This window comes from Leopardus geoffroyi, chromosome C2 (assembly GCF_018350155.1).
Source record: "Leopardus geoffroyi isolate Oge1 chromosome C2, O.geoffroyi_Oge1_pat1.0, whole genome shotgun sequence".
Taxonomy (NCBI): Eukaryota; Metazoa; Chordata; class Mammalia; order Carnivora; family Felidae; genus Leopardus; species Leopardus geoffroyi.
Window position 1 is genome coordinate 48,149,613 of NC_059333.1, and position 23,882 is coordinate 48,173,494.

At 38.1% G+C, this 23,882-nt stretch overlaps 1 protein-coding gene across 2 annotated transcripts in view; it reads left to right on the forward strand.

Moving 5' to 3' along the window:
• The first annotated feature begins 1,746 nt into the window (after positions 1 to 1,746).
• TBC1D23 (TBC1 domain family member 23) overlaps positions 1,747 to 23,882 on the forward strand; it is a 59,767-nt gene continuing 37,631 nt past the window's right edge. The window contains exon 1 of one of the 2 annotated variants that reach the window (XM_045501777.1): positions 1,747 to 1,973. In XM_045501777.1, coding sequence (XP_045357733.1) covers positions 1,921 to 1,973 — 53 coding nt within the window. In that variant the 5' untranslated portion in view covers positions 1,747 to 1,920. The remainder of the gene's footprint in view (positions 1,974 to 23,882) is intronic. The other variant, XM_045501778.1, reaches the window with a different exon arrangement.

Below are 23,882 nucleotides of genomic sequence, written 5' to 3' on the forward strand. Positions count from 1 at the left end.
GACTCTATAAGGAATATTGAACACCTACTCGACTACAACTTCTCAGCTCTTAAGAAACAAAATATTAAAAATATAATTGAAGCCATTTCTTCCTCTTCCTCCAAATGTAATTTTGAGACCTGCAGAGCTTTCCACGGGTAACAATTCTGTCCAAACCTTGAGACTTGACCAAAGTCGAACATGGTTTCTAGCAACTTAATGCCATGCCCCTAGGAGGACTCTAGCCCCCCATGGAAATCCAGCTCCTCATTAAAATGCCTGATTTAGAAAGTTCAACTGCCAAGAGAATTTACTCTGTTCTAGCCAACCCTGATGATGGATTCCTGACCTCTCTTTCTTGGAGCATTTATTAGAAAGAGCTTAGAATTGTTTCTCTTATGACTTAGAAGTGTCCTTCTCAAGGACCTGAGAGTCATTACTTTGAAATGTAATCATCAGGAAGGATAGGGCCACTGTCTCTCAGCGTCTGTGGGAGGATAGAATCCTAACTACAAAAATTGCCAGCTAGCAGACACAGCTGGCTCAATCACAATCACACTGGCTAACTCTTTGTAATTTTTCACTTCTCTGACTCTAATGAGCCCCCATTCTCTCCACTCCCTTATTCTCCCTTTAAAACCTCTAATCACCTCTGCACCAATTGGAATGGAGCTCTGCTCTTTCCCCTATTGTCAGTAGTTTCTGGATAAAACCTGTTTTCCCTTCTTTAACTAATGTCTGGCTGTTTAAGAGCTGCCATTCCATTTTTTAAATCATTTCCCTTTATTTTTTTAAAGCACTTATGCACCTATTCACAAATATATTGTCTTGCCTATTTTTACCACCAAATATAAATGAAACCATACTATACCTATCCTTCTGCAATCTCTCGTTCATTTAACATATTTTTCAGATTTATTCATACTGTTACATGCTTCTCTACTTCATAAGTGTTGGTTCTACGGCTTGCAAAAGCATTTCCCTACGTCCATCCTCCCGAGCCTGTGCACACCAGGAATGGTCAAGGGGAGACAAGAGGCTAGTGCTTTGATGGTGTGGTGGTGGTGGTGATGTGGACCGAGCTTGGATGTGGAGGCCAAAGTGCCCGTAGATATGGAGCAAACAAGAAGTAGGGTGGGAAGAGAAGAAACGTGGCAGTTCGGTTTGGAACTACAAGATTTCTAGAAATCTAAACTTGGATTTGACCTTCCAGGTTATTAGGAAGATTGTGTGTGTGTGTGTGTGTGTGTGTATACACACACACGATACACACACGCATATATATATATATAAAGGCGGGAGGTTGGAGCATATTTCCTTTACTTTTTAGCGGCTTTTTTCTCCCCAAACAACTTTCAAGCGTTCAGAAAAAGTAGGGGACTTCCATTTGTGCTTCTGACCGCGCCCCACTAATAGGGGTGGGCGGTGACCTTTCCTTACATCCAACTGTTTCCTCAAATCCAGTTGTTAGTGGGAAATGACTGAAATGTGGCTATCCTCCTACTCCCACCTTCCCTATGGAATTCCCCCCTCTCCTACTCTCTCCATTAGTTAGGACTCCCAATTCTGATTTTAAGTACGACGCCAAGATGCAATGAAGAAGCCAAACGGACGCTAAGAAACGACGCTCACAAGGGCCTTTTACCAGGTCACGCTCCCTCATCAAGCTCCGCCCACTCCATCCGCCCGGTCCCCGCGGCATGCTGGGACATGTAGTCTTTGAAGGGGCAGCTGCTTTGGCCGAGTCTCCTCCCCCAAGCTGCCTTTCGCCGCCGGGACGTCGGGACGTCGCGTTGCTCCCGTCTCTTGCCTCCTCCCTCTTTCTTTTCCTCTCCAGAAGCTCACTCCCAGACTTCCGAGAACCTTTTACGACATTGGGTCTCAGAGTCGGTCCGGGCGCCAGGTCCACTTTTCGGCAAAGTGACGTGGACGTCAACAGCAATGGCGGAAGGAGAAGAGGTCCTGCCACAGCCAACGTCGATCGGTGACGGCTGGTGAGTGAAAGCCTAGGGCTGATTCTTTCTGCCTCTCTATTCTTTCTTCTCACCATCCTGCCTGTCCCTGAGGCACCAGCAGGTTCCGACCTGGAACGGGAAGACCCGTCCTGGGCAAAGTCCAGCGCCCTGCCCCGCCCCCTCTGCTGGCCAGCTCCTCTCAGCCGGTTCCATCAAATCGAAGGGTCTAAGGCCGGACTCCAAATGATAGGGGTGTCGTCCAGGTATTGGGCCTCAGTTAGGTCCTCCTGTTTCGTTCACCGGTTTCTAAAACGTGCTGGAGAGGGTGGCTTTAGGGCTGGGTTTGGCAGGAGTCCCTGGCCCGGGGCGTTAGAGTAGGTTGGTAGGGATCCCTCCCACAGAGTTGAGATATTTTTTATATTCTAGTTTTTATTTCTCATTTTGCGTTTCAACCGTTTCTACCATTGGTCTCACACAAGTCGACTTTTTTTTTTTTTTTTTTCCTGTCTCTTTCTTTCTACCGCTCAATCTACACAGCTTTTGGACGTTTTGTGAATATTGCTCTTGCTGCTCCCAAGCCTTTGCATGCTTACCTGACTTGTACTCGGAGCTGTGGAGGGGGCGGGGACCTCCAATAATTTTTTGGTAGACTTTAGTCATTTAGTGTCGTTAATCTTTGGGAAAGGCTCCTACTTTTGAAATAGTTAATCTTTACAATACATTTTTAAGATAAAAATATATGGAACCTTTAGAAGCTTGTTGAGTTTGTATATTTAACCTAAGTATATCGACCACATGCATTAGTTTTAGATTTGCTCTTTCATCATCTGACATGTATGTAGCTCATGTAATAAGTTGTTTGCCTAAAAATAATACAGGACATTTTACACATGGACCTTAATACTTGAGAAAGAAATGAAAATCATTGAAAGGGATAGATAATATAATAGTTGAGAAAATCAGCTCTCAGCAGACGTCTGGCATCACCTAAGTTCATGCATGTACTCTCCAAGGTGTAGTAGGAAAACTCACTGGTGACCTAGATGGAGTTTCTTTTCTCAATTTGCTTATGTTGGAGCTGTGACAGGTAAACTCAGTAACAAGGTAAAATTGATCCAGTTCTTTGGGAATGTGAAGGTGTTATGGGATTTCAGGGGACAGAAACCACTTCCACTTGCAGTCATTAGAGAAGGCTTCATGGAAGCAAAGGTGTTTGAATTAGGCCTTGAAGAATCAATAGGTTTTAGACTAGTGCTGTCACTAGAAATATAACGTGTATGTAATTTAAAATTTTCTCTTTTTTCCCCCTAAGATTTTTATTTATTTATTTATTTTTGTAATTTTTTTAAAAATTTATTTTTGAGACAGAGAGAGACAGAGCATGAGCAGGGGAGGGGCAGAGAGAGAGGCAGACATAGAATCCCAAGCAGGCTCCAGGCTCTGAGCTGTCAGCACAGAGCCCAACGCAGGGCTCAAACTCACGGACTGTGAGATCATGACCTGAGCTGAAGTCGGACGCTTAACCCACTGAGCCACCCAGGCGCCCCTTCCCTAGGATTTTTAAAGTAATTTCTACACCCAACATGGGGCTCAAACTCACACTCCCCAGATCAAGAGTTGCATGCTCCATTGACTGAGCCAGCCAGGTGCCCCTGAAGTGTAAAATTTTCTAGTAGCCACATTAAAAACTAAAAAGAAATAGTTTAAATTCTTTGATTTATATCTGAAACATTATTTTAACATAGGATTGTTCAAAAAAAGCCAGTTAGATAGTTTTACATCTTTTTTTTATACGAAGACTTCAAACTTTCACGTGTTCCTTACCTTTACCCTACATCTCATTTGGATCTAGCCACATTTCAAATGTTAAATAGCCACACATGGCTAGTGGCTAACATGTTGGATAGTGCATTCAGATTAACAGATGGGAAAGGCCTTTGAATGGAGTAATAGCATGACCACGACTTGGGCAAGAAAACGAAATGCTTGTTTGAAGAGTAATGACTAGAACTTCATGAAATTGGCTGTCTTGAAAGTGTGTATTGTATCTAACTGGCTCTGATCAGCTTATTGGAGGTCATGAGGAGAAGTGTTTCTAGAGTTAAGGTATCTTTGAGGAGTTCTTAGGATTGTGAACAGGAGTCTGTTCACAGAGGCAAGGAACATGGAATTAATGGTTGTTAAAGGGTAGCATTTGTTCTCTTCTAGGGTTGCTCTGTCTTTTGTGTGACTTTCTATTTTTGTTGTTTTTATTTTCATGAATGGAGGAACCCTGAGGTGTTCAATGATTTCTCCTCTCCTTCTGTTCTCATGTAATCTTGTCCATTTTCTATGCTCACTGCACTCAGTGGTGCCCTGTAGGAGTGAGTTTGAATGTAGAGAAGACATTGGATTTGGAGCCATAGATTTGGTACAGCCTCTGTTCTAAGACTAGTGAATGGGTTGTTATGGAATGGGAAGGATTTACTCTGTTTTAAAAAAGTCATGGGGCGCCTGGTGGCTCAGTCGGTTGAGCGGCCGACTTCGGCTCAGGTCATGATCTCTCGGTCCGTGAGTTTGAGCCCTGCGTCGGGCTCTGTGCTGACAGCTCAGAGCCTGGAGCCTGTTCCAGATTCTGTGTCTCCCTCTCTCTGACCCTCCCCTGTTCATGCTGTGTCTCTCCCTGTCTCAAAAATAAATAAAACATTAAAAAATTAATTAATTAATTAATTAAAAAGTTATATTTTTATTGTAACTTTTTCAGCTGGAAATGTTTCTGAAATGTTATGTATCCGATTGCCTAACCTGAACTTATCTCAGTGACTTAGAGCCATTCAGTTTACAGATATAAGTGTATAAGAATGAAACTAGGTCCCTGTCCTCAAGGAATTTGTGGTCTAGTTAGAGGAGGCACATTTAAGAATGTCAGTTACTGTTATACTTCTGTAGTATAGTGAGACCTATCTAGGCAGATAGGGTAGATTGTTGCTATGTTAAATGGACCCAAAAGGCTTCTCTTTTTGAAATTGCTTTTTATTTTATTCCCTGTTTTCTTTCTTTGTTGTTAGTGGTATTTCCCAGTGTTTTGTTTTGTTTTTTTTTTTAATCTGTGAAACTGGGTAGCTGACCACATTAAAATTATGTATCAATTTGCAAAAAGGCTCGGGGTGGGGACTGAAGATCTTGAAAGTATGAGATGACACTTATTTACTGATCTTCAGTTATGTTCTAGGTTAGTGCTTCTCAAAATTTAAATGTGCATTGGAATTACCTGAGGATCTTGTTAAAATGTAGATTCTGATTCAGTACATTTGCTTGGGACCTGAAATTCTGTATTTCTTTTTTTTTTTTTTTTAATGATTTTTATATTTATTTTTTAATTTACATCCAAATTAGTTAGCCTATAGTGCAACAATGATTTCAAGAGTAGATTCTTTAGTGCCCCTTACCCATTTAGCCCATCCCCCCTCCCACAACCCCTCCAGTAACCCTCTGTTTGTTGTTCATATTTATGAGTCTCTTCTGTTTTGTCCCCCTCCCTGTTTTTATATTATTTTTGTTTCCCTTCCCTTATGTTCATCTGTTTTGTCTCTTAAAGTCCTCATATGAGTGAAGTCAAATGATATTTGTCTTTCTCTGACTGACTAATTTTGCTTAGCATAATACCCTCCAGTTCCATCCACATAGTCGCAAATGGCAAGATTTCATTATTTTTGATTGCCGATTAATACTCCATTGTATATATATACCACATCTTCTTTATCCATTCATCCATCGATGGACATTTGGGCTCTTTCCATACTTTGGCTATTGTTGGTAGTGCTGCTATAAACATGGGGGTGCATGTGCCTCTTCAAAACAGCATACCTGTATCCCTTGGATAAATACCTGGTAGTGCAATTGCTAGGTCGTAGGGTAGTTCTATTTTTAGTTTTTTGAGGAACCTCCATACTGTTTTCCAGAGTGGCTGCACCAGCTTGCATCCCCAGAGATTCTGTATTTCTGACTGACTAGCTTCTAGGTTATGGCAATTCTGCTGGTTCATGGACCACATTCTTCAGTAAGGTTCTGGATGATGTGCAACTCAAAATGAGTTGGCCAGAGGAATGTATCTCTATATGTTATATAATCTGTTATATTTTGTCACCTAACACATTATGCTATAATTTATTTGATTACATGTTTTATCATTGCTATTTACATAGTGAACTTCTGAAGTGCAGTGGCTGATAGCAGGTGGCTTAGTAAATGTTTATTGTCTGCATGACTTTTGTCAAATCATGTGCAATAACATACCAAGCTGTCATTTCATATACATTTTCTAACTTCATTGTTTTTGTGAACTGTGTAATGCTCTGCTTGTATAATGTTCAACTTTTATGGAAAACCATGGATATCAAAAAATACTCAGCTCACTTTCTGAAACTGCAGCCACATTAGCTCAGAGCATATGGAGAAATCCTTTAAAAATATTTACGAGTTTGAAATTATTTAAATTTAAACAAGCTACAGATTTGTAAAAATTAACCATGTTAAATTTTTATAGTTCAAAGATTGATAATTACTCTTCTCGGTATTGAAGAAATTGGCCTTGGATTTGAACATGTTTCTCATTTTCTGAGGCTTTCTTCCTGACATAATGCTTAAAGATCTAGTCATGATTTAAAAAATGTTTTCTGGGGGTGCCTGGGAGACTCAGTCAGTTAAGTGTCTGACTCTTGAATTTGGTTCACGTCATGATCTCACTGTTGTATGATTGAGCCCTGCGTCAGACTCTGTGCTGGGAGTGGAGCCTTCTTAAGATTCTCTCTCTCTCTCTCTCTCTCTCTCTGTCTCTCTGTCTCTCTGTCTCTGTCTCTGTCTCTCTGTCTCTCTCTCCCCTCCACTCACTCTCTTTGAGTGTGCACACACACACTCTCTCTCTCCCTCTCTCTCTCAAAAATAAGTAAAACATTTTTTTGTATAGATATTAATTTTACAACAACTGTTGGTATTCTGAGTTTGTTTAGTTTAAAATTTTTGTACAATATCCACGTTAAAGTTGTGATTTTAATTTATTGCTAAGCTTTTCTTAAAATTATAAAATATCAGTTCATAAAGAAGCTTCTATTCTTAATTTGAAATGTGAATAGAATTGTGTTGAGAATAATAGGGTCTTTTTCAAAGTTTTGTGCACTTTGTATATAGTGCTTTCAGTGCTTCCCATTTCATAGGCATTCAAATATGAGGAAAGATTTAAAGAGTAGGTGATTGCAATTTCAAAAATGATGTAATCCGGGGCGCCTGGGTGGCGCAGTCGGTTAAGCGTCCGACTTCAGCCAGGTCACGATCTCGCGGTCCGGGAGTTCGAGCCCCGCGTCAGGCTCTGGGCTGATGGCTCAGAGCCTGGAGCCTGTTTCCGATTCTGTGTCTCCCTCTCTCTCTGCCCCTCCCCCGTTCATGCTCTGTCTCTCTCTGTCCCAAAAATAAATAAACGTTGAAAAAAAAATGATGTAATCAATAAAGAAATACATTTAATATGAAAGAGAATGGAACTCATTTAAGGTGAATATTGACAGCTTGTGGTTCTGGGCAGACTAGATACTATCTTACAAAAAATGAAGAGGAAGAAAAACCTCGTCTTGAATTAGGTGTTTGGTTTTTTTTTTGATGTTTGTTTATTTTTGAGAGAGAGAGAGAAATCGCACAAGCGGGGGAGGGGCAGAAAGAGAGAGGGAGACACAAAATCCGAAGCAGGCTCCAGGCTCTGAGTGGTCAGCACAGAGCCTGACGCGGGGCTCCAACTCACAAACTGTGAGATCATGACCTGAGCCAAAGTTGGACGCTTCACTGACTGAGGCACCCAGGTGCCCTGAATTAGGTGTTTTTAAATAACAACTATTTGATTTGGTAAGCTGTAAGTATAGTGCAGGAAACAATTAGAAATTAAGAAGACTTAACTTGCTTATACTATTTACATTCATGTTTTTCTTATAATTCAGATTTTACTGTTTTTAAAGGCAATTCCTAAATAATAATTAACTTCTAGGATTTTGCGTCTGTGGATGTTTTAATATCCACAGGTGAGAGTTAATAATTGGTTTTTGAATGCCAAAAAATGGATCCAATATCATTTAGTTTTACTGTAGAGAGTACAGGTGCCTTCCCCATCTTGGAGGCAACTTAGGTAATTCTGGCACAGCAAGTTAAGTGTACTGCAATATGCACACAGCCAACTTCTGTCTCCTGAACAGAGTTGATAAAATATGCTTGGCAAATCATTTCTGGTGCTTATGCTAAACTGTGGATTCTACTTGGTATAAACCAAAAACAGTGGCTTCTCTCATGTATCAAAAAGCAAAATAGAGTTTAGCAAAGCAGTTGTAAGGCATTCAGCAAACACTAACTAAATACTGGTTATATTCAAGCTACTGTGTAGTGTTTTAGGAAAAAACTGAGACAGATTTAAAACCAGAGTTTGCAGTGTTCTGTCTTGCTTGGGCACTTCAATGTTTTCGTCTTTTTAGCCGTAGTATTCAAGTAATATGTGAAGATATCTTCTAAAGATACCTAAATATTGGTGTTTTGGGAAGTTATACACTCTAGCAGAGTAGAATAGGATTATACAGCTTGAAAAGGGACAGTGCTTGAAGTGACTTAGATATTGAGAATTATAAGTGGAAGATAAATCAGTCCCTTACGTTAGGCTTACAAGAGAAATTGTTTCTTGTGGAAATGCAAGAGCAGTAAGTTAGGAGTCAATGTTAAGAAACTTATTTACTGAAATTTGATGTACATTTGTTTTTAAGAGTCTGTCTAACCTTTGACCCGAGCTGAGGAAATGATCAGTAATTAAATCACTTGTTTCAAGTCTTCTTTCTTTTTCTTGAGGGTTAAAGGAGTTTTTCTCATTCGTAAGCTGACACGGCATTCCATAGTTGGGTGGGAATGCTGTAGTTTGTGTTTTTCTTGGTTTAAAGCAGTTGTTACATAAACTAATTGGCATGGTGATATTTAATAATTTTAGCAAGAAGACATAAGAAAATATTATATGTTTGTGTAGGGCTTTATCTTGTATGTAATGCTTATATATGCTGTCTCATTTGGCTCTTACGACAATTCTATGAGAAGTGGAAGTTATGGATTATTGTAGTTTTCTTGTTAGAGATGAGAAGACAGGCTTAGGGTGGTCAGGTGACAAACCCAGTTAGTAGAACTTATATTTCTTTAAGCCCTGTGCTCTTTCTAAAGTTGAATGCATATATGTTATGTATTTCACATATAGTTGAACAGACACCTAGAAAGAGCCCAATTAAAAATATGGTATTCCTATATTCAATCAGTCTTGTGTTTTGAAAGCCACAATATTCCAAGATGTACGTTGTTGAACATATATATTTGTTACCTGTAGCACCTATAAAGCTGTAAGGATATGAATACCTTGTCTGTGTTATATACACAAGAAGGGACAATTCGTGATTGATATGGTGGGAAGTGATACAGAACATTATATACTATAGCTTTGCACCTTAGTTTTCATAATGTGTTCTCATAGCCTTGCCAAAAATAGATTAGTTTTTTGAACTTGAAATATTATGGTTATATAGTACACCTAGATAATATATACATGTATAATATATGTTGTATATTTAAATGTATTTGTATAATAAATTATATGTTAAATATATATTATTATATAAGTAATATAATTATATTACATATATCTAAATCATATATAAAATAGAATTATTATTCATAGTTTGTGAGACTATAGTAGTGATATTTAATTAGAAAACATAAGTAATTATACAGCTTAGTAACTTTATTAGCTCAGTAATTTTTCTGTTGTTTTTATTCAGGGATATTGGAGAAACAAGAAACCTAGTTTTAAAATAACTCTCTGTGGTTACTTTCCCTTTTTGGGAATTTCTAGCCTTTGTTTTGAAGTATAAAAGTGACCCATAGAAGAATGTATTTATTTCATATAGGTGTGTAATTAAATACCAGAAATTCTTGAGCTTTGTATTGTTGATTCTATTTACATGTAACCACTGACATGAAAGTAAATGAGACTCTCTTTAGTCAAATAAATTATCATTGATGGTTGGAATCCAGGCTTTAAAAAAATCTGTTATGTATTTCCTTGCCAAATTAATCTTCATTGGTAAAGCACCCTTGGAAAGACTTGCCAAATCATGTAAAGTGTTGTCACCTCACTTGTAGTAGTGTTCCTTTATTTTCTAAAATGATAGTTTCCTGTTGGAATGAGCACTGGGTGTTGTATGGAAACCAATTTGACAATAAGTTATATTTAATATATTAAAATAAATAAAATGATGGTTTCAGGGAAAGGAATATTGGATGGTTTCAGGGAAAGTTATATTTAATATATTAAAATAAATAAAATGATGGTTTCAGGGAAAGGAATATTCTTCTCTCATTACATTTTGGATAAATTGGAAATTTGTTATAGGAACAGGTAATGTGCTGTTTTGTGTTGACTTGTGCTGCTTTCATCCCGTTCTTTCTCTTGGGCAAAGGACATACTCTATTTTCCAAATAAACCACTGCTTCGATTGGGGGAAAATAATCTGGTGCTTTTCTTTGTGCATTGAAAGTGCTGGAAAGTCACCTCATGTGTATAGAAAAGAACAGTATGTTAGGAACTTTTTATTTTGAGGAAGCATGAAAGAGGAAAGGATTTAGAGCACTCTGTAAAGTCAGCTTCTCATTAGTAGAGAAGATGTTCTTCCATTTTGTAAGCAAAGTCTTACAGCAAATGCATTGCAACATTACACATCTCAAGTAAAGTTATGACAAACAGCTTCTTCCTCCTTCTCCTCCTCCCCCTCCCCCTCCTCCTCTTCCTCTTCTTCTTCTTCTTCTTCTTTTTTTTTTTTTTTTGTTTGGCTGAGGCAAAAATTCCTGAGTTTTTTCTTAGCAAAAGGGGCACACCCCATAGGTACCATTGGTGCAATTTGATCTACATGGATTATGGATCAAAAATAAGTCTGAAGATTTAAAGCATCTGTTCCATTTGTAGTTAATTTTAGTAGTTTACAGAGCAGCGTTCTGTGATCTGTCTCCTTTGCCTGTTGCACAGTGCTGAAATACTGTAGATACAATTTTTTGTTTGGCTTATCAAGCATAGAGGACTAAATTTACACTTTCTTTACTTGGCACAAGATCCCACTTAAACAAATTCTGGAGAGGATTGCATTATTTGATAAGGGAATCTCCCAAAACTGCTTTTGTGGATCTGATCCTGATACAAAGTTTCACTAATTTTTTTAAAGCTGGTGAGTGAGATGTTTTTTCCCTTGGCATTCAAATATACAACTTGTTAAAATGCTGTAAAAAGTATGTTGATTCTGACAAAAATCCAGAACTTCAAGATTTCACAGTTACCAGATTGTGCTCTCAGATTGTAAGGCGTTGTGGCCATTTCTTAATGTGTCTCATACTATTTGTTGTTAGAAAGTTTTGATGGTTTGAGATTGGTATTCATTTATTTATTTTTTAATTTTTTTAATGTTTATTTATTTTTGAGAGACAGAGCACGAGCAGGGGAGGAGCAGAGAGGGAGGGAGACAGAATCTGAAACAGGCTTCAGGCTCTGAGCTGTTAGCACAGAGCCTGATGTGGGGCTCAAACTCATGAGCCATCAGATCATGACCTGAGCCGAATTCGGATGCTTAACCGACTGAGCCACCCAGGCGCCCCGAAATTGGTATTTAGAAATAAGTTACACGTGAAGCACCGGGCTGGCTCATTTGGTAAAGCATGTGATTCTTGATCTCAGGGTCATGATTCAAGCCCTGCATAGAGCTTACTTAAAAAAAATAAGTCAGAGAGGGGCGCCTGGGTGGCGCAGTCGGTTAAGTGTCCGACTTCAGCCAGGTCACGATCTCGCGGTCCGTGAGTTCGAGCCCCGCGTCAGGCTCTGGGCTGATGGCTCAGAGCCTGGAGCCTGTTTCCCATTCTGTGTTTCCCTCTCTCTCTGCCCCTCCCCCGTTCATGCTCTGTCTCTCTCTGTCCCAAAAATAAATAAAAACGTTGAAAAAAAAAATCCTTTAAAAAAAAAAAATAAGTCAGAGAAAGATAAATACCACATGATTTCACTCATATGTTGAATTTAAGAAACAAAACAGATGAACATAGAGGAAGGGAAGGAAAAATAAGATAAAAAAAAGAGAAGGAGGCAAACCATATGAGACTCTTAAATACAGAGAACAAACTGAGGGTTGCTGGAGGGGTGTTGGGTAGGGGGGATGGGCCAAACAGGTGATGAGCATTAAGGAGGGCACTTGTTGGAGTGAGCACCAGGTGTTCTATGTAACTGATGAATCACTAAATTCTACTCCCGAAATCATTATTATACTATATGTTAACTAACGTGGATTTAAATACATTTAAAAAATGAAAAAAAAATAAAAATAAGTTATGCAGTTATAAGTTATGCATACCTTATGGTCACTGAACTTCATCTGTATGTCTACTGTACAAGTGAATGTGTAACAAAGTTGTCTTATTTCTATTTCTAACAAATGTCACAAAATATTTAGGAACTAATTAAGGAGTATTGGTATGGTAGTAATTTGTAACCAGTGTGCCAACAATAGCAAAATAAGTTCAGACAAAGCTTTTGATGCTGATGTCTCATGAGTTGGGCATTAAGAAATAACACAAAGTAAGTCATGAAACCACAACTTAATATGTGCAACTTGACACTGTTACACAGTCTGTTGGTGGTCATTTTTGAGTTTTAAGTAACTGATCAGAGGTTTGTGCCAAACAAATTCCAACAGACTACACTTCAGAAGGAGCTGCTTTTGATGAGTGGGTTTTAGATAATAGGACTTGTGATAAAACCTTGGAATAGCCAGCTAGAATGTAGGCTACATGAAGCATGACTTTTTAAAGAAAAAAAATTTGTTTTCATATTTATTTTTGAGAGAGAGAAACAGCACATGAGCGAGGGAGGGACAGGGAGAGAGGGAGGGACAGGGAGAGAGGGAGGCACAGAGTCTGAAGCATGCTACAAGCTTTGAGCTGTCAGCACAGAGCCCAATGTGGGGCTCGAACCCATGAGTAGTGAGATCATGACCTGAGCCAAAGTCAGATGCTCAACCAACTGAGCCACGTAGGCACCCTGAGAGCAGGACTTTTTGTTCACTCCTAGATCTCCAGTGCCTCACACAGTCGCCAGCAGGTAGTGGTGCTCAATATAATTTATTGAAGGTTTGAAGAAAAGAGTACTTTTGGCAAGGAAGGAAAGAATTCAGAACAAGGGTTAGAGAGAGATATAGGAAAGTTACTGGGAACTGAAGGAGAGTGTTTTAAGGAGAGAATCTAACTTTGCAGATATGTAAAGAGGACAAGGACTGAGATGACTGATGACTTTTTGAGCAGTTTCAGTAGAGGGATAAAGGGTTTAAGTGAATGCGGAGAGAGTAAGTTAGAGATGAATGGTGACTACTGTTTTCAGGAAATTGAATTGTAAAAGGAAGGAGAGAGTTAACTGCTTTCAAGTTTATTTATTTTGAGAGAGAGAGTGTGAGGAGGGTAGGGGCAGAGAGAGGGAGAGAGAGAGAGAATCCCAACCAGGCCCCTCTCTGTCAGTGTGGAGCCTGATGCAGGGCTCGAACCCATGAACTATGAGATCATGACCTGAGCTGAAACCAACAGTCGGATGCTTAACCACTGAGCCACCCAGGTGCCCCGAGAGATGACTTTTTGAAAGGGAGTAGGTCATGTATAGGGTCTGTTGAATAAGCAAATGTGGTGAAAATGTTTGAGGAAAGGAGAATAATCATCACAGGCTATATTGTTCTTTGCATCTGTGAATGCAAGAAGTTCTGAGTCCATTTTATCTCTTGGCTCTGTTTAATAATGCTACTAGACTCAGAAGTTTGAGTAATATCCTATGCAGTAGAAATAGCGTGTTTAGGATGTTTACATAGCAGGCTTTGGGTTTTTAATGATTTCCTCAGTAGTGCAGCTTTTAAATTTTTATTTTTATCAAACAATAATATATCTTAGACCATTAAAAAAATTTTTTTGCCCCTCAAAAAAAAGGTTTTTTTTTTAATGTTTATTTTTGAGAGAGAGACAGAGTGTAAAAGGGGGAGAGGCAGAGAGAGAGGGAGACACAGAATTGGAAGTAGGCTCCAGGCTTTGAGCTGTTAGCACAGAGCCTGATGCGGGGCTCGAACTCACGGACCAGACCATGAGATCATGACCTGAGCTGAAGTCAGACACTCAACCAGCTGAGCCACCCAAGCATCCCTTATTATTTTTTAAATAGTTTCCCCGTGTATGTGGGAAAGAGTGGGTGGGGAGTAGGAATAGTGTACTATTTCTTTTGAATATATATGCTGTATGTTAATTTTAAAACTGCCCTTAGTTTTAAACTTTACACTTTACACTGTGGTTAATATGTTGAACATTTTCCATGTCATTAATTGTTTTTCAGCATTTTAAATTGTTGCCTGGTATTCCATCTACTGATTTAAATCAGTTCCTCATTTTAAGAGAGCTACGTTGTTTTCATGGTTATAATAAGCACTGCTTTGAACATGCTTTTAGCTGAATCATTTAACTCATTCTCAATTTTTGTTGACTGAAAGAGTATAAATGTTAAAAAGGAATCCATAAGTATTTAAATTATTCAACACTACAAATATAATCAATACAATATTGATACAAATATAATCAATATTATAAATATACTCAAGCTTGGGGCACCTGGGTGGCTCAATGGTTAAGCTTCTGACTCTTGACTTCAGCTCAGGTCTTGATCTCATGGTTCGTAGGTTTGAGCCCTGCGTTGAGCTCTGCGTTGACAGTGCAAAGCCTGCTTGGGATTTTCTCTCTCTCCCTCTCTCTCTCTGCCCCTCCCCTGTTCTCTCTGTTTCAAAATAAATAAACCTAATATATACATATACGTATGTATATACTAACTAATGCTTTACTGACTAATGCTATGTGCAAAGTAAATGTCCTTCCCATCTCATTTCTCTGAAGTAGCCACCTTTCACAATTTTGTTTCTTTTTCTAATGGATATTGCCATACCCCGGACCCACCTCCGGTCCCTAACAACTACTGTTTTTTTTTCTGTCTCTGTGATTTTGACTATTCTAAATACCTCAAATAAGTACAGTATTTGTGTTTTTGTGACCGGCTTATTTCACTTAGCATAAAGTATGCAAGATTTATCCATGTTGTAGATGTGTCAGAATTTCTTTCCTTTCTGAGACTGAATAATATTCCTCTGTGTGTGTGTGTGTGTGTGTGTGTATCCCATTTCATTTATCCACTGAAGGATATGTGTGTGTGTGTGTGTGTGTGTGTGTGTGTGTATCCCATTTCATTTATCCACTGAAGGATATTTGCGTTCGTTCCACCTTTGGGTACTATGAAAAATGTTGTTATGAATGTGGGTCCACAAATATCTGTTTGAGTCCCTGCTTTCACTTCTTTTGGGTATATAACCAGAAGTGGAATTGCTGGATCATACAGTATTTTTATATTTTAATTTTTGGGGGAATAGGCATACTGTTTTCCATAGTGGCTACACCATTTTACATTCCCACCAATGGTGCCCAAGGTTTCACTTTCTCCACATTGTCACCAACACTTTTCTTTTCTTTCCTTTTCTTTTCTTTTCTTTTCTTTTCTTTTCTTTTCTTTTCTTTTCTTTTCTTTTCTTTTCTTTTTTCTTTTCTTTTCTTTTCTTTTCTTTTCTTTTCTTTTCTTTCTTTCTTTCTTTCTTTCTTTCTTTCTTTCTTTCTTTCTTTCTTTCATAATAGCCATTCTAATAGATGTGAAGTTTTAATCTCCATGTATTTGGGGGTTTTTCTATTTTTTTCTTGTGGTTGATTTCAAGTTTCGTAACATTGTGATCTGAAAATATGCATGATATGATCTCAATCTTTTTGTACCTGTTGAGGGCTGTTTTGTGACCCAGTATGTGATCTACTTTGGAGAATGTTGCATATGCACTCTATAAGAGTGTGTATTATGTTGCTTTGGGATGAAATGTTCTGAATATACCTGTTAAGTCCATCTGGTCCGATGTGTCATTCAGAGCCATTGTTTTCTTATTGATTTTCTGCCTAGATAATCTGTCCATTGTTGTGAGTGGAGTATTAAAGTCTCCTGCAATTATTGTATTATCAATGTTTGCTTATGTTTGTGACTAATTGATTTTTATATTTGAGTGCTTCTATGTTGGGGGCATAAATGTTTATAATTGTTAGCTCTTCTTGATGGATAGACCCATTAATTATGATTTAATACCTTTCTTCATCTCTTGTTACAGTCTTTATTTTAAAATCTAGTTTGTCTGATACAAATATGGCTACTCTGGCTTTCTTTTGATATCCATTAGCATGATAGATTGTTCTCCATCCCCTCAATTTTTTTTTAATGTTTATTTATTATTAAGAGACAGAGAGAGACAGAGCATGAGCATGGGAGGGGCAGAGAGAGGAGGAGACACAGAATCCAAAGCAGGCTCCAGGCTCCGAGCTGTCAGCACAGAGCGCAACACAGGTCTCGAACTCATAAACCGCGAGATCATGACCTGAGCCAAAGTTGGATGCTTAACTGACTGAGCCACCCAGCCCTCCCCCCCCTTTCAATCTGCAGGTGTCCTTAGGTCTAAAATGAGTCTCCTATAGGCAGCATAGAGATAGATCTTACTTTTTTTTATCCATTCTGATATCTATGTCTTTTGATTGGGACATTTAATCCATTTACATTCAGAGTGATTATTGAAAGACACAAATTTATTGCCATTGCGTTATCTGTAGATTTCATGTTTGTTGTGATGCCTCTGGTCCTTTGTAGTCTTTGCTGTCCACTCACAGAGTCCCCCTTAGGATCTCCTGCAGGGCTTAGTTTAGTGATCATGAACTCCTTTAGTTTTTGTTTGTCTGGGAAAGCTTTTATCTCTCCTTCTACTCTGAATGACAGCCTTGCTGGATAAAGGATTCTTGGCTGCACACTTTTCCCATTCAGCACATTGAATATTTCCTGCCACTCCCTTCTGGCCTGCCAAGTTTCAGTGGGCAGGTCTGCTACTAACCTTATGTGTCTACTCTTGAAGGTTAAGAACCTTTTGTCCCTAGCTGCTTTCAGAATTCTCTCTTTATCTATGTATTTTGCCAGTTTCATTATGATACGTCATGGTGTTGACCTGTTTTTGTTGATTTGGAAGGGAGTTCACTGTACCTCTTGGATTTGGATGCCTGTTTCCTTCCCCAGATTAGGGAAGTTCTCAGCTATAATTTGTTCAAATAAACCTTCTGCCCCTTTCTCTTGCTCTTCTTCTCCTGGGGCTCCTATGATACAGATATTGTTTCGTTTCATGGAATTACTTAGTTCTCTAATTCTCCTCTCATGATCTAGTAATTTCCTTTCCCTCTTTTTTTCAGCTTCATTATTTTCCATGGTTTTATCTTCTGTTTTACCTATTATCTCCTCTGCTTTTTCCATCCTCACTGTCACTGTATCTAGTTTATTTTGGATCTCAGTTATAACATTTTAAAATTCATCCTGACTAGTTCTTAGGTCTTTGATCTCCACAGCAAGAGTTTCTCTGGTGTCTTCTATGCTTTTTTTCAAGCCCCGTTATTAATCTTATGACTGTTCTTCTAATGTATGTTCACATATATTGTTTATATCTGTTTTGGGTAATGTTCTGGCTTTGATTTCTTCTTGACCTTTCTTCTGGGGAGAATTCCTCCATTTTGTCATTGTGGCTGTTTCTGTCTTCTGTGTGTTTTAAGAGCTTATTATGTGTCTTGCACCTTTGAGTACTACTATATTTAAAAGGAGTCATATGCTGCCTGGGGCCTGGCACTCCAGGAAGTGTTTTTGGCATATGTTGCATGTACTCTTTTGTTGCATTTGGCTGCTCTGTCCCACTGGTCAGTCCTCTGCAGAGCTCCTCCTAGCTTGTAATGGTGCAGTGTTTGGACCTTTAACTAGGTGTGCTTTGATTTGTTGTTGAAGTAACTCTGGGGGAAAAAAGCGGGGGGGGGGGGAGCCTAATTCCATAAAAAGAGAAAAATGAAGGGGGAAAAGAAAACCAAATAGAGAATCAAAAAACTATAAGGCTAATTCCAGAGAAAGAGGAAGGAAAATAAAGAAGAAGACAAAAGAGAAAATATGATAAAAGAATAGAATAAAAATGCCTAATCAAAAAAAATATATATTATATATAAATAAATTATTATATAATAAGTAATATAAATATAATTAAATAATTAAAAATATACAAAATAAGAATTCATATATATTTATAAATATATAAATATAATATATATATATATATATATATATATATATGTATGGTTTGACCATAACAAATTAGAAACTATGAGCCTGATTCCAAAAGAAAAAAAGAAGAAGAGGGAGGAAAGAAGAAGAAAAGGAAAGAAAAAGAAACAGATGTCTGTTGGTGCCTGGGACAGGTGGCTGTGCTGGTCTGGAGGAGAGGCCAGCTGCTTTGGGTCAGCCAGTCTTGCTCCAATAAACAAACAGTTACCAGGCACAGAGGGGCGGGGTTTGGTGTAAGCGTGTCCTGCCTCCACTGGGGGCTGCTGTGCTGCTCTCTGAAGTCCCACCATGTTGGTGTTGGGGGGAAAATGGAAACACCCCAATCTTTCCTCCCCAGCCCAGGTGTCTCAACCCACGCTGTTCAGGCAGCCCTCAGAATAGCGAGGGCAGTCAGTTCTCCCTGCTCTACAGTTCTCCTGCTCCTTCTAGGCACTCAGCTGGGATTCAAAACTTCGAATCTTAAAGGACCCAGCTCTGTGTGGCTCCTCTCCCCTGTTCCAGAGTAGGGCCTCATGGTCTTGCTGATAAAAGGCTTTTTGGCTGGTACCCTCAGGGTCTTTTGTCCTTGGGAGGCAATAAACCCTCTTCCCAGAGCACTCTGGAAGAGGGGACTATTCTCTCCTAGCGTGCCCTGAGATCGCTACACCGGACTGTGCACTTCGGCCGGCTCCCTTCTCCCCAGGAGCGTGAGCTAGGGCTCCCAGCTCCCCTCCAGAGAAAGTCAGTCACTTATGAAACCTCCAAATTTCAGCTCCAAAGGCTGTTTGCAAACAAACAAACAAACAAAACCCTCAAAAAACTGGTACTCTTGTATATCTCTTTCCCCTGTCCAGGGTCCAGAGAGGTTTTTCCTTTTGTGCTAACTGGATGCTGCACTTTCACAACTCCTCTTTCTTTCTCTCCCCTTTGTCTCTCCACAGAAAGTGTTCTTTCCCCTCCGTGCCTATGCCATTTTATCTCCCCCAGTTCACATACACGCACCTTGATTCTGCCAGGCTCTCTCCCTCCAACTGTGGAGATGCTTCTGCCACTCCGAGGTGTGAAGTTTTAATAGAATTGATTTTTAAATTCTTCCAGACCTTCTTAAGAAGAATAAATAATAAATGATGCATATGCATCATACACTTAAGTAGTTGAACTGTTGATACATATTTTCAAAATTAGGAGACAGTCATATAGCTAAAAAGTTAAAACAACTCTAATGTTTATTAACTGATGAATGGATAAATAAAATGTAGTATAACATGCAGTGGAATATTATTTGGCAATAAAAAACATGTACTGATACATGCTATAACATAGATAGACTTTGAAAACATTATGCTAAGAAACCAGACACAAAGACTGCATAAATAAAATTCCATATATAAACTGTCCAGAATTGGGGCACCTAACTGGCTCAGTTAGGAGAGCATGAGACTCTTGATCTTGAGGTTGTGAATTTGAGCCCCACGTTGGGTGTAGAGATTACTTAAAAATAAATAAACTTTAAAAAAATAAAATGTCCAGAATAGGTAAGTGTGTAGGGACAGAAAGTAAATCAGTGGTTGCCAGAGGCTGGGAGTAGGGTGAGGAGGAGTGGAGAATGGCTGATAATGGATGTAGAGTTTAAGTGCAGAAAGACACATGTAAAAAAAATAAGAGATAAACTAAGTGTTGTTTTCACCTCCTGTTTGGAGTGTGTACAGCTAAAGTTTTAATAAATTTTGAAATTATAGGGAAAAGAAGATTTTTAGAATGTGGTTATGGGCAAAACAATTTAGAAAAAAAGTGAAATAAACAGTTTTTTTTGTTTCGGTGGCAGATTTTCTCTGACTTTTTGACTTTTAGGAACACAACATGCATAATCCTAGTTGCTTTTAAAAATGATAATTTTGAATGGATTCAATATATTCAGAAAATAATTATGTACAAAAATTTAAATTGAATTTATTAATCCTAGAAGCATTTAGAAATCTGTATTTAATTTGGTAGTGCTTAAAAATTCATGTTCCCCCCCATCATACCCCTTTAACTTGCATTGTGCAAATGCTTCCATATGCTAGAAGTTACTCACCATTTGGTTGAAGAAGAAAAATTCAGTTGCTAGTTTGAATAAACATTAACTTCATATGAACTTAGTCACATTGTTTGCCTTGCTATAATTCTAAAGCAACTTGGGTTACAGTGTTTAGGTGATGTTGCCACAAACCATCAGGTGAGGGGAAATTCTGTTGTTTTATTTAGGCTTTGAAAATGTGTCCTTGATAGGTCATCAACAATAACCTGTAGCGTCGTACTAACAAATAGTATGGTTTTCAATGTCATAGAGTTAGGAAGAGATGCATTTCTGTTACTTGGCAACCCCAAAGCTTTGGATTTGCTTTGTGTTGAACCTTCTAGCAAAGTAGACAGTTACTTATTTTCCAGATTTAACTAGGATAAATGGACAAGACCTATACTTTCCTATTTTAAGAGCTATCTGAATCCCCAGTACGTTTCTACCAACCTTTGGCTTGTGAGGTTAGTAAGAAGCCACCATAATCAAAGAACATTTATTTATTTATTTATTTATTTATTTATTTATATATATATATATATACACATATATATATATACACATATATATATATATACATATATATATATATACATATATATATATATATTTATTAATTATAAAATTTGTTGTCAGCTGGTTTCCATACAACACCCAGTGCTCATCCCAACAGGTGCCCTCCTCAATGCCCATCACCCACTTTCCCCTCCCTCCCCACCCCATCAACCCTCAGTTTATTCTGTTTTTAAGAGTCTCTTAGGGTTTGCCTCCTTCCCTCTTTGTAACTTTTTTTTTCCCCTTCCCCTCCCCCATGGTCTTCTGTTAAGTTTCTCAGGATCCACATTAGAGTGAAAACATATGGTATCTGTCTTTCTCTGTATGACTTATTCACTTAACATAACACTCTCCAGTTCCATCCACGTTGCTACCAAAGGCCATATTTCATTCTTTCTCATTGCCAAGTAGTATTCCATTGTGTATATAAACCACAACTTCTATATCCATTCATCAGTTGATGGACATTTAGTCTTTTTCCATAATTTGGCTATTGTTGAAAGTGCTGCTATAAACATTGCGGTACAGGTGCCCCTATGCATCAGCATTCCTGTATCCCTTGGGTAAATTCCTAGCAGTGCTATTGCTGGGTTATAGGGTAGATCTATTTTTAATTTTTTGAGGAACCTCCACACTGTTTTCCAAAGTGACTGCACCAGTTTGCATTCCCACCAACAGTGCAAGAGGGTTCCTGTTTCTCCACATCCTCTCCAGCGTCTATAGTGTCCTAATTTGTTCATTGTAGCCACTCTGACTTTGAATATTCTCATCTCAAAGAAGATTTAAAAAACCATAAACTCCCCCCCCCCCCATCATATCCCCCCAGACATGTGTCTTGATTTTGATTGTTAGGTATTGCTTGCTCAAAAGTAGAAGGAAACTTGGTTTAGGGGGAAGGAAAGTTCTATTTGAGAGCTAAGTGCCATAGAGTTCCTATCTCTCGATAGGAACTTGACCCTTACGTGAATTATTTGACTTCACTATTTTCAGCTGTTTTGCTACTTTTTACTAGTGCATTTGTAATGTTGAAGGTCTGATAACTGAACTTTTGAATACTTTGTTCAGAAGATAACATTAATTTAGTTTGTGAGAGATGCCTTTTACTACTTAAGTTGGAGCGTATTCTGGTTTCTTGCTCATGGTTGTACTGTTGGAGACCATGTTTGTGGTTCCCTGGGGGCAGCATCAAAGACTACAACAGCAGCTGTATCAACAGGGATGTGCTTGTACATTATTATGATTTAAAAAGTATGTCGAGGGTTGGGCATTTTGCCCTAGAATACCGACTTTGTTGTCTGGAATAGTAAGGGATTTGGCAAAGTTACTTCAAAAAGAAACCAAGGATTTTTGCCCTGAAAAATAGAAAAATTCTAGTTCTTCATTTATTTGGTAGAAGAATTCTATCTCATATGATGGTATTTACAGTTCATTTACATATTTAATCATTAAAAATATGGTATTTATTTCTCAAAGATCACATTAAATTTTCTTTGTTTTATGGTTACAAACAACCTTTCACATTCTAACAGGCTCTCTTGTACATTTTGACCAGATGAGAAGAGATAAACCCCATTCTTTATCAACTATAGGCCTGAAGCATTTCTGAACAGTAGACTTGAAATCTTTTTCCCTCACTTTCTTATCCAACACTTTGGTGACCACATAGCAAAAGGAAAAAAAAAATGTTTCTTGCGTAGTTACTAGTTATATTCTTGTTCTTATGAATTTGTAGTAGCTAAAATTTGATCACTACTTTTGTTTTGAATATGATCCCAAGTGATTATATATATTTCATTTAATTCCATTCCATTAAGAGGGTAACACTTTAGTAAATTTACCCATTTAAACTAATATTCTTGGAATCCTGTCAGTAGGGGAGATTTACATTATCTTATTAAGAGAATGTGAAATGGTAGTAAATTATTTTCCTCAGAACCATCTTCCCACCCCCCCCACCCCCACCCCCAGTGTGACAGAATCTTGGTTTCCTGATTGTAGTGGGAGACTCTTTCAGGCTGCTTCAAAGATTTTTAGAAATTGTCTGGCTGAGTTATGGATTTTTATTTATATAGATTTCTTATGTTTTGTACATTAAAATTATAAACAATGACTAAAACTCAGCTTTTGAGAATTCTGAGAGAATTACTTATTTTAAGTGGTTATTTCATGGCTAAAAAACAATTCATAATGTTTGTGAAAGTTTTTGAAAAATATATTCTTTTTAACCATATACAGACAAAAATAAAATTTATTTCATGTTTAATTTTCTCCTTAAACCTAGCAGACTGTACATAACTGCTTGCTGATGTACTCAATGATGTATTCTTTTTCTTTAAAAGAATATATATATTATATACATATATTTAATATATAAAATGGTGATGCCATTAGAACTTTTTTTGTTCATCTGACATTTATTGGACACTTACTGTAAGCTAGGCACAGCTCTAGGCATGATACCTGTGTGAGTTATGTACTAAGTATTCCCATACAGCACTGAGTTCTTGGCAGAATTTTATGATTTCTCCTCTTTGCCACTATTTAGCATAATATCAGGAGCATAAATTCTGGAACCAGACTGTTAAAATTGGAATCTTGGCTAGAATACTTACTAGATGAGTGTTCATAAACTATATAACCCCTCTTTGCTTCAACTTTTGCATATGTAAACTGGGGCCAGTGATGATTGTGGTTACTTCATAGGGTTGTTGTGAGAATCAAAATAACACCTGGACAGTATTTGGAACACTGCCTGGCACAAAGATAGTGCTCTGTAAAGTGTGAGTCAGTACTACTACCATGAATAGTAATATTACTGTGACTTTTAAGTGCTGTCATCCTGCTTGTGCTGTCTTCTCTTTTTAAATTTCTTTAATTTTAGAAAACATAACTGAGCTTGTTAGAACTAAGTGCAAAATAAGAGTAAATTGCACGAAACCCTAGATTCCCTTCCAAGGAAACAAAATGCTGTGTATGCCTTGGCATTACATTTTGGCTACTGAGAACCTTTTCTTCGTAGACACACACAGCCTTTAATAGGCCATGGTTA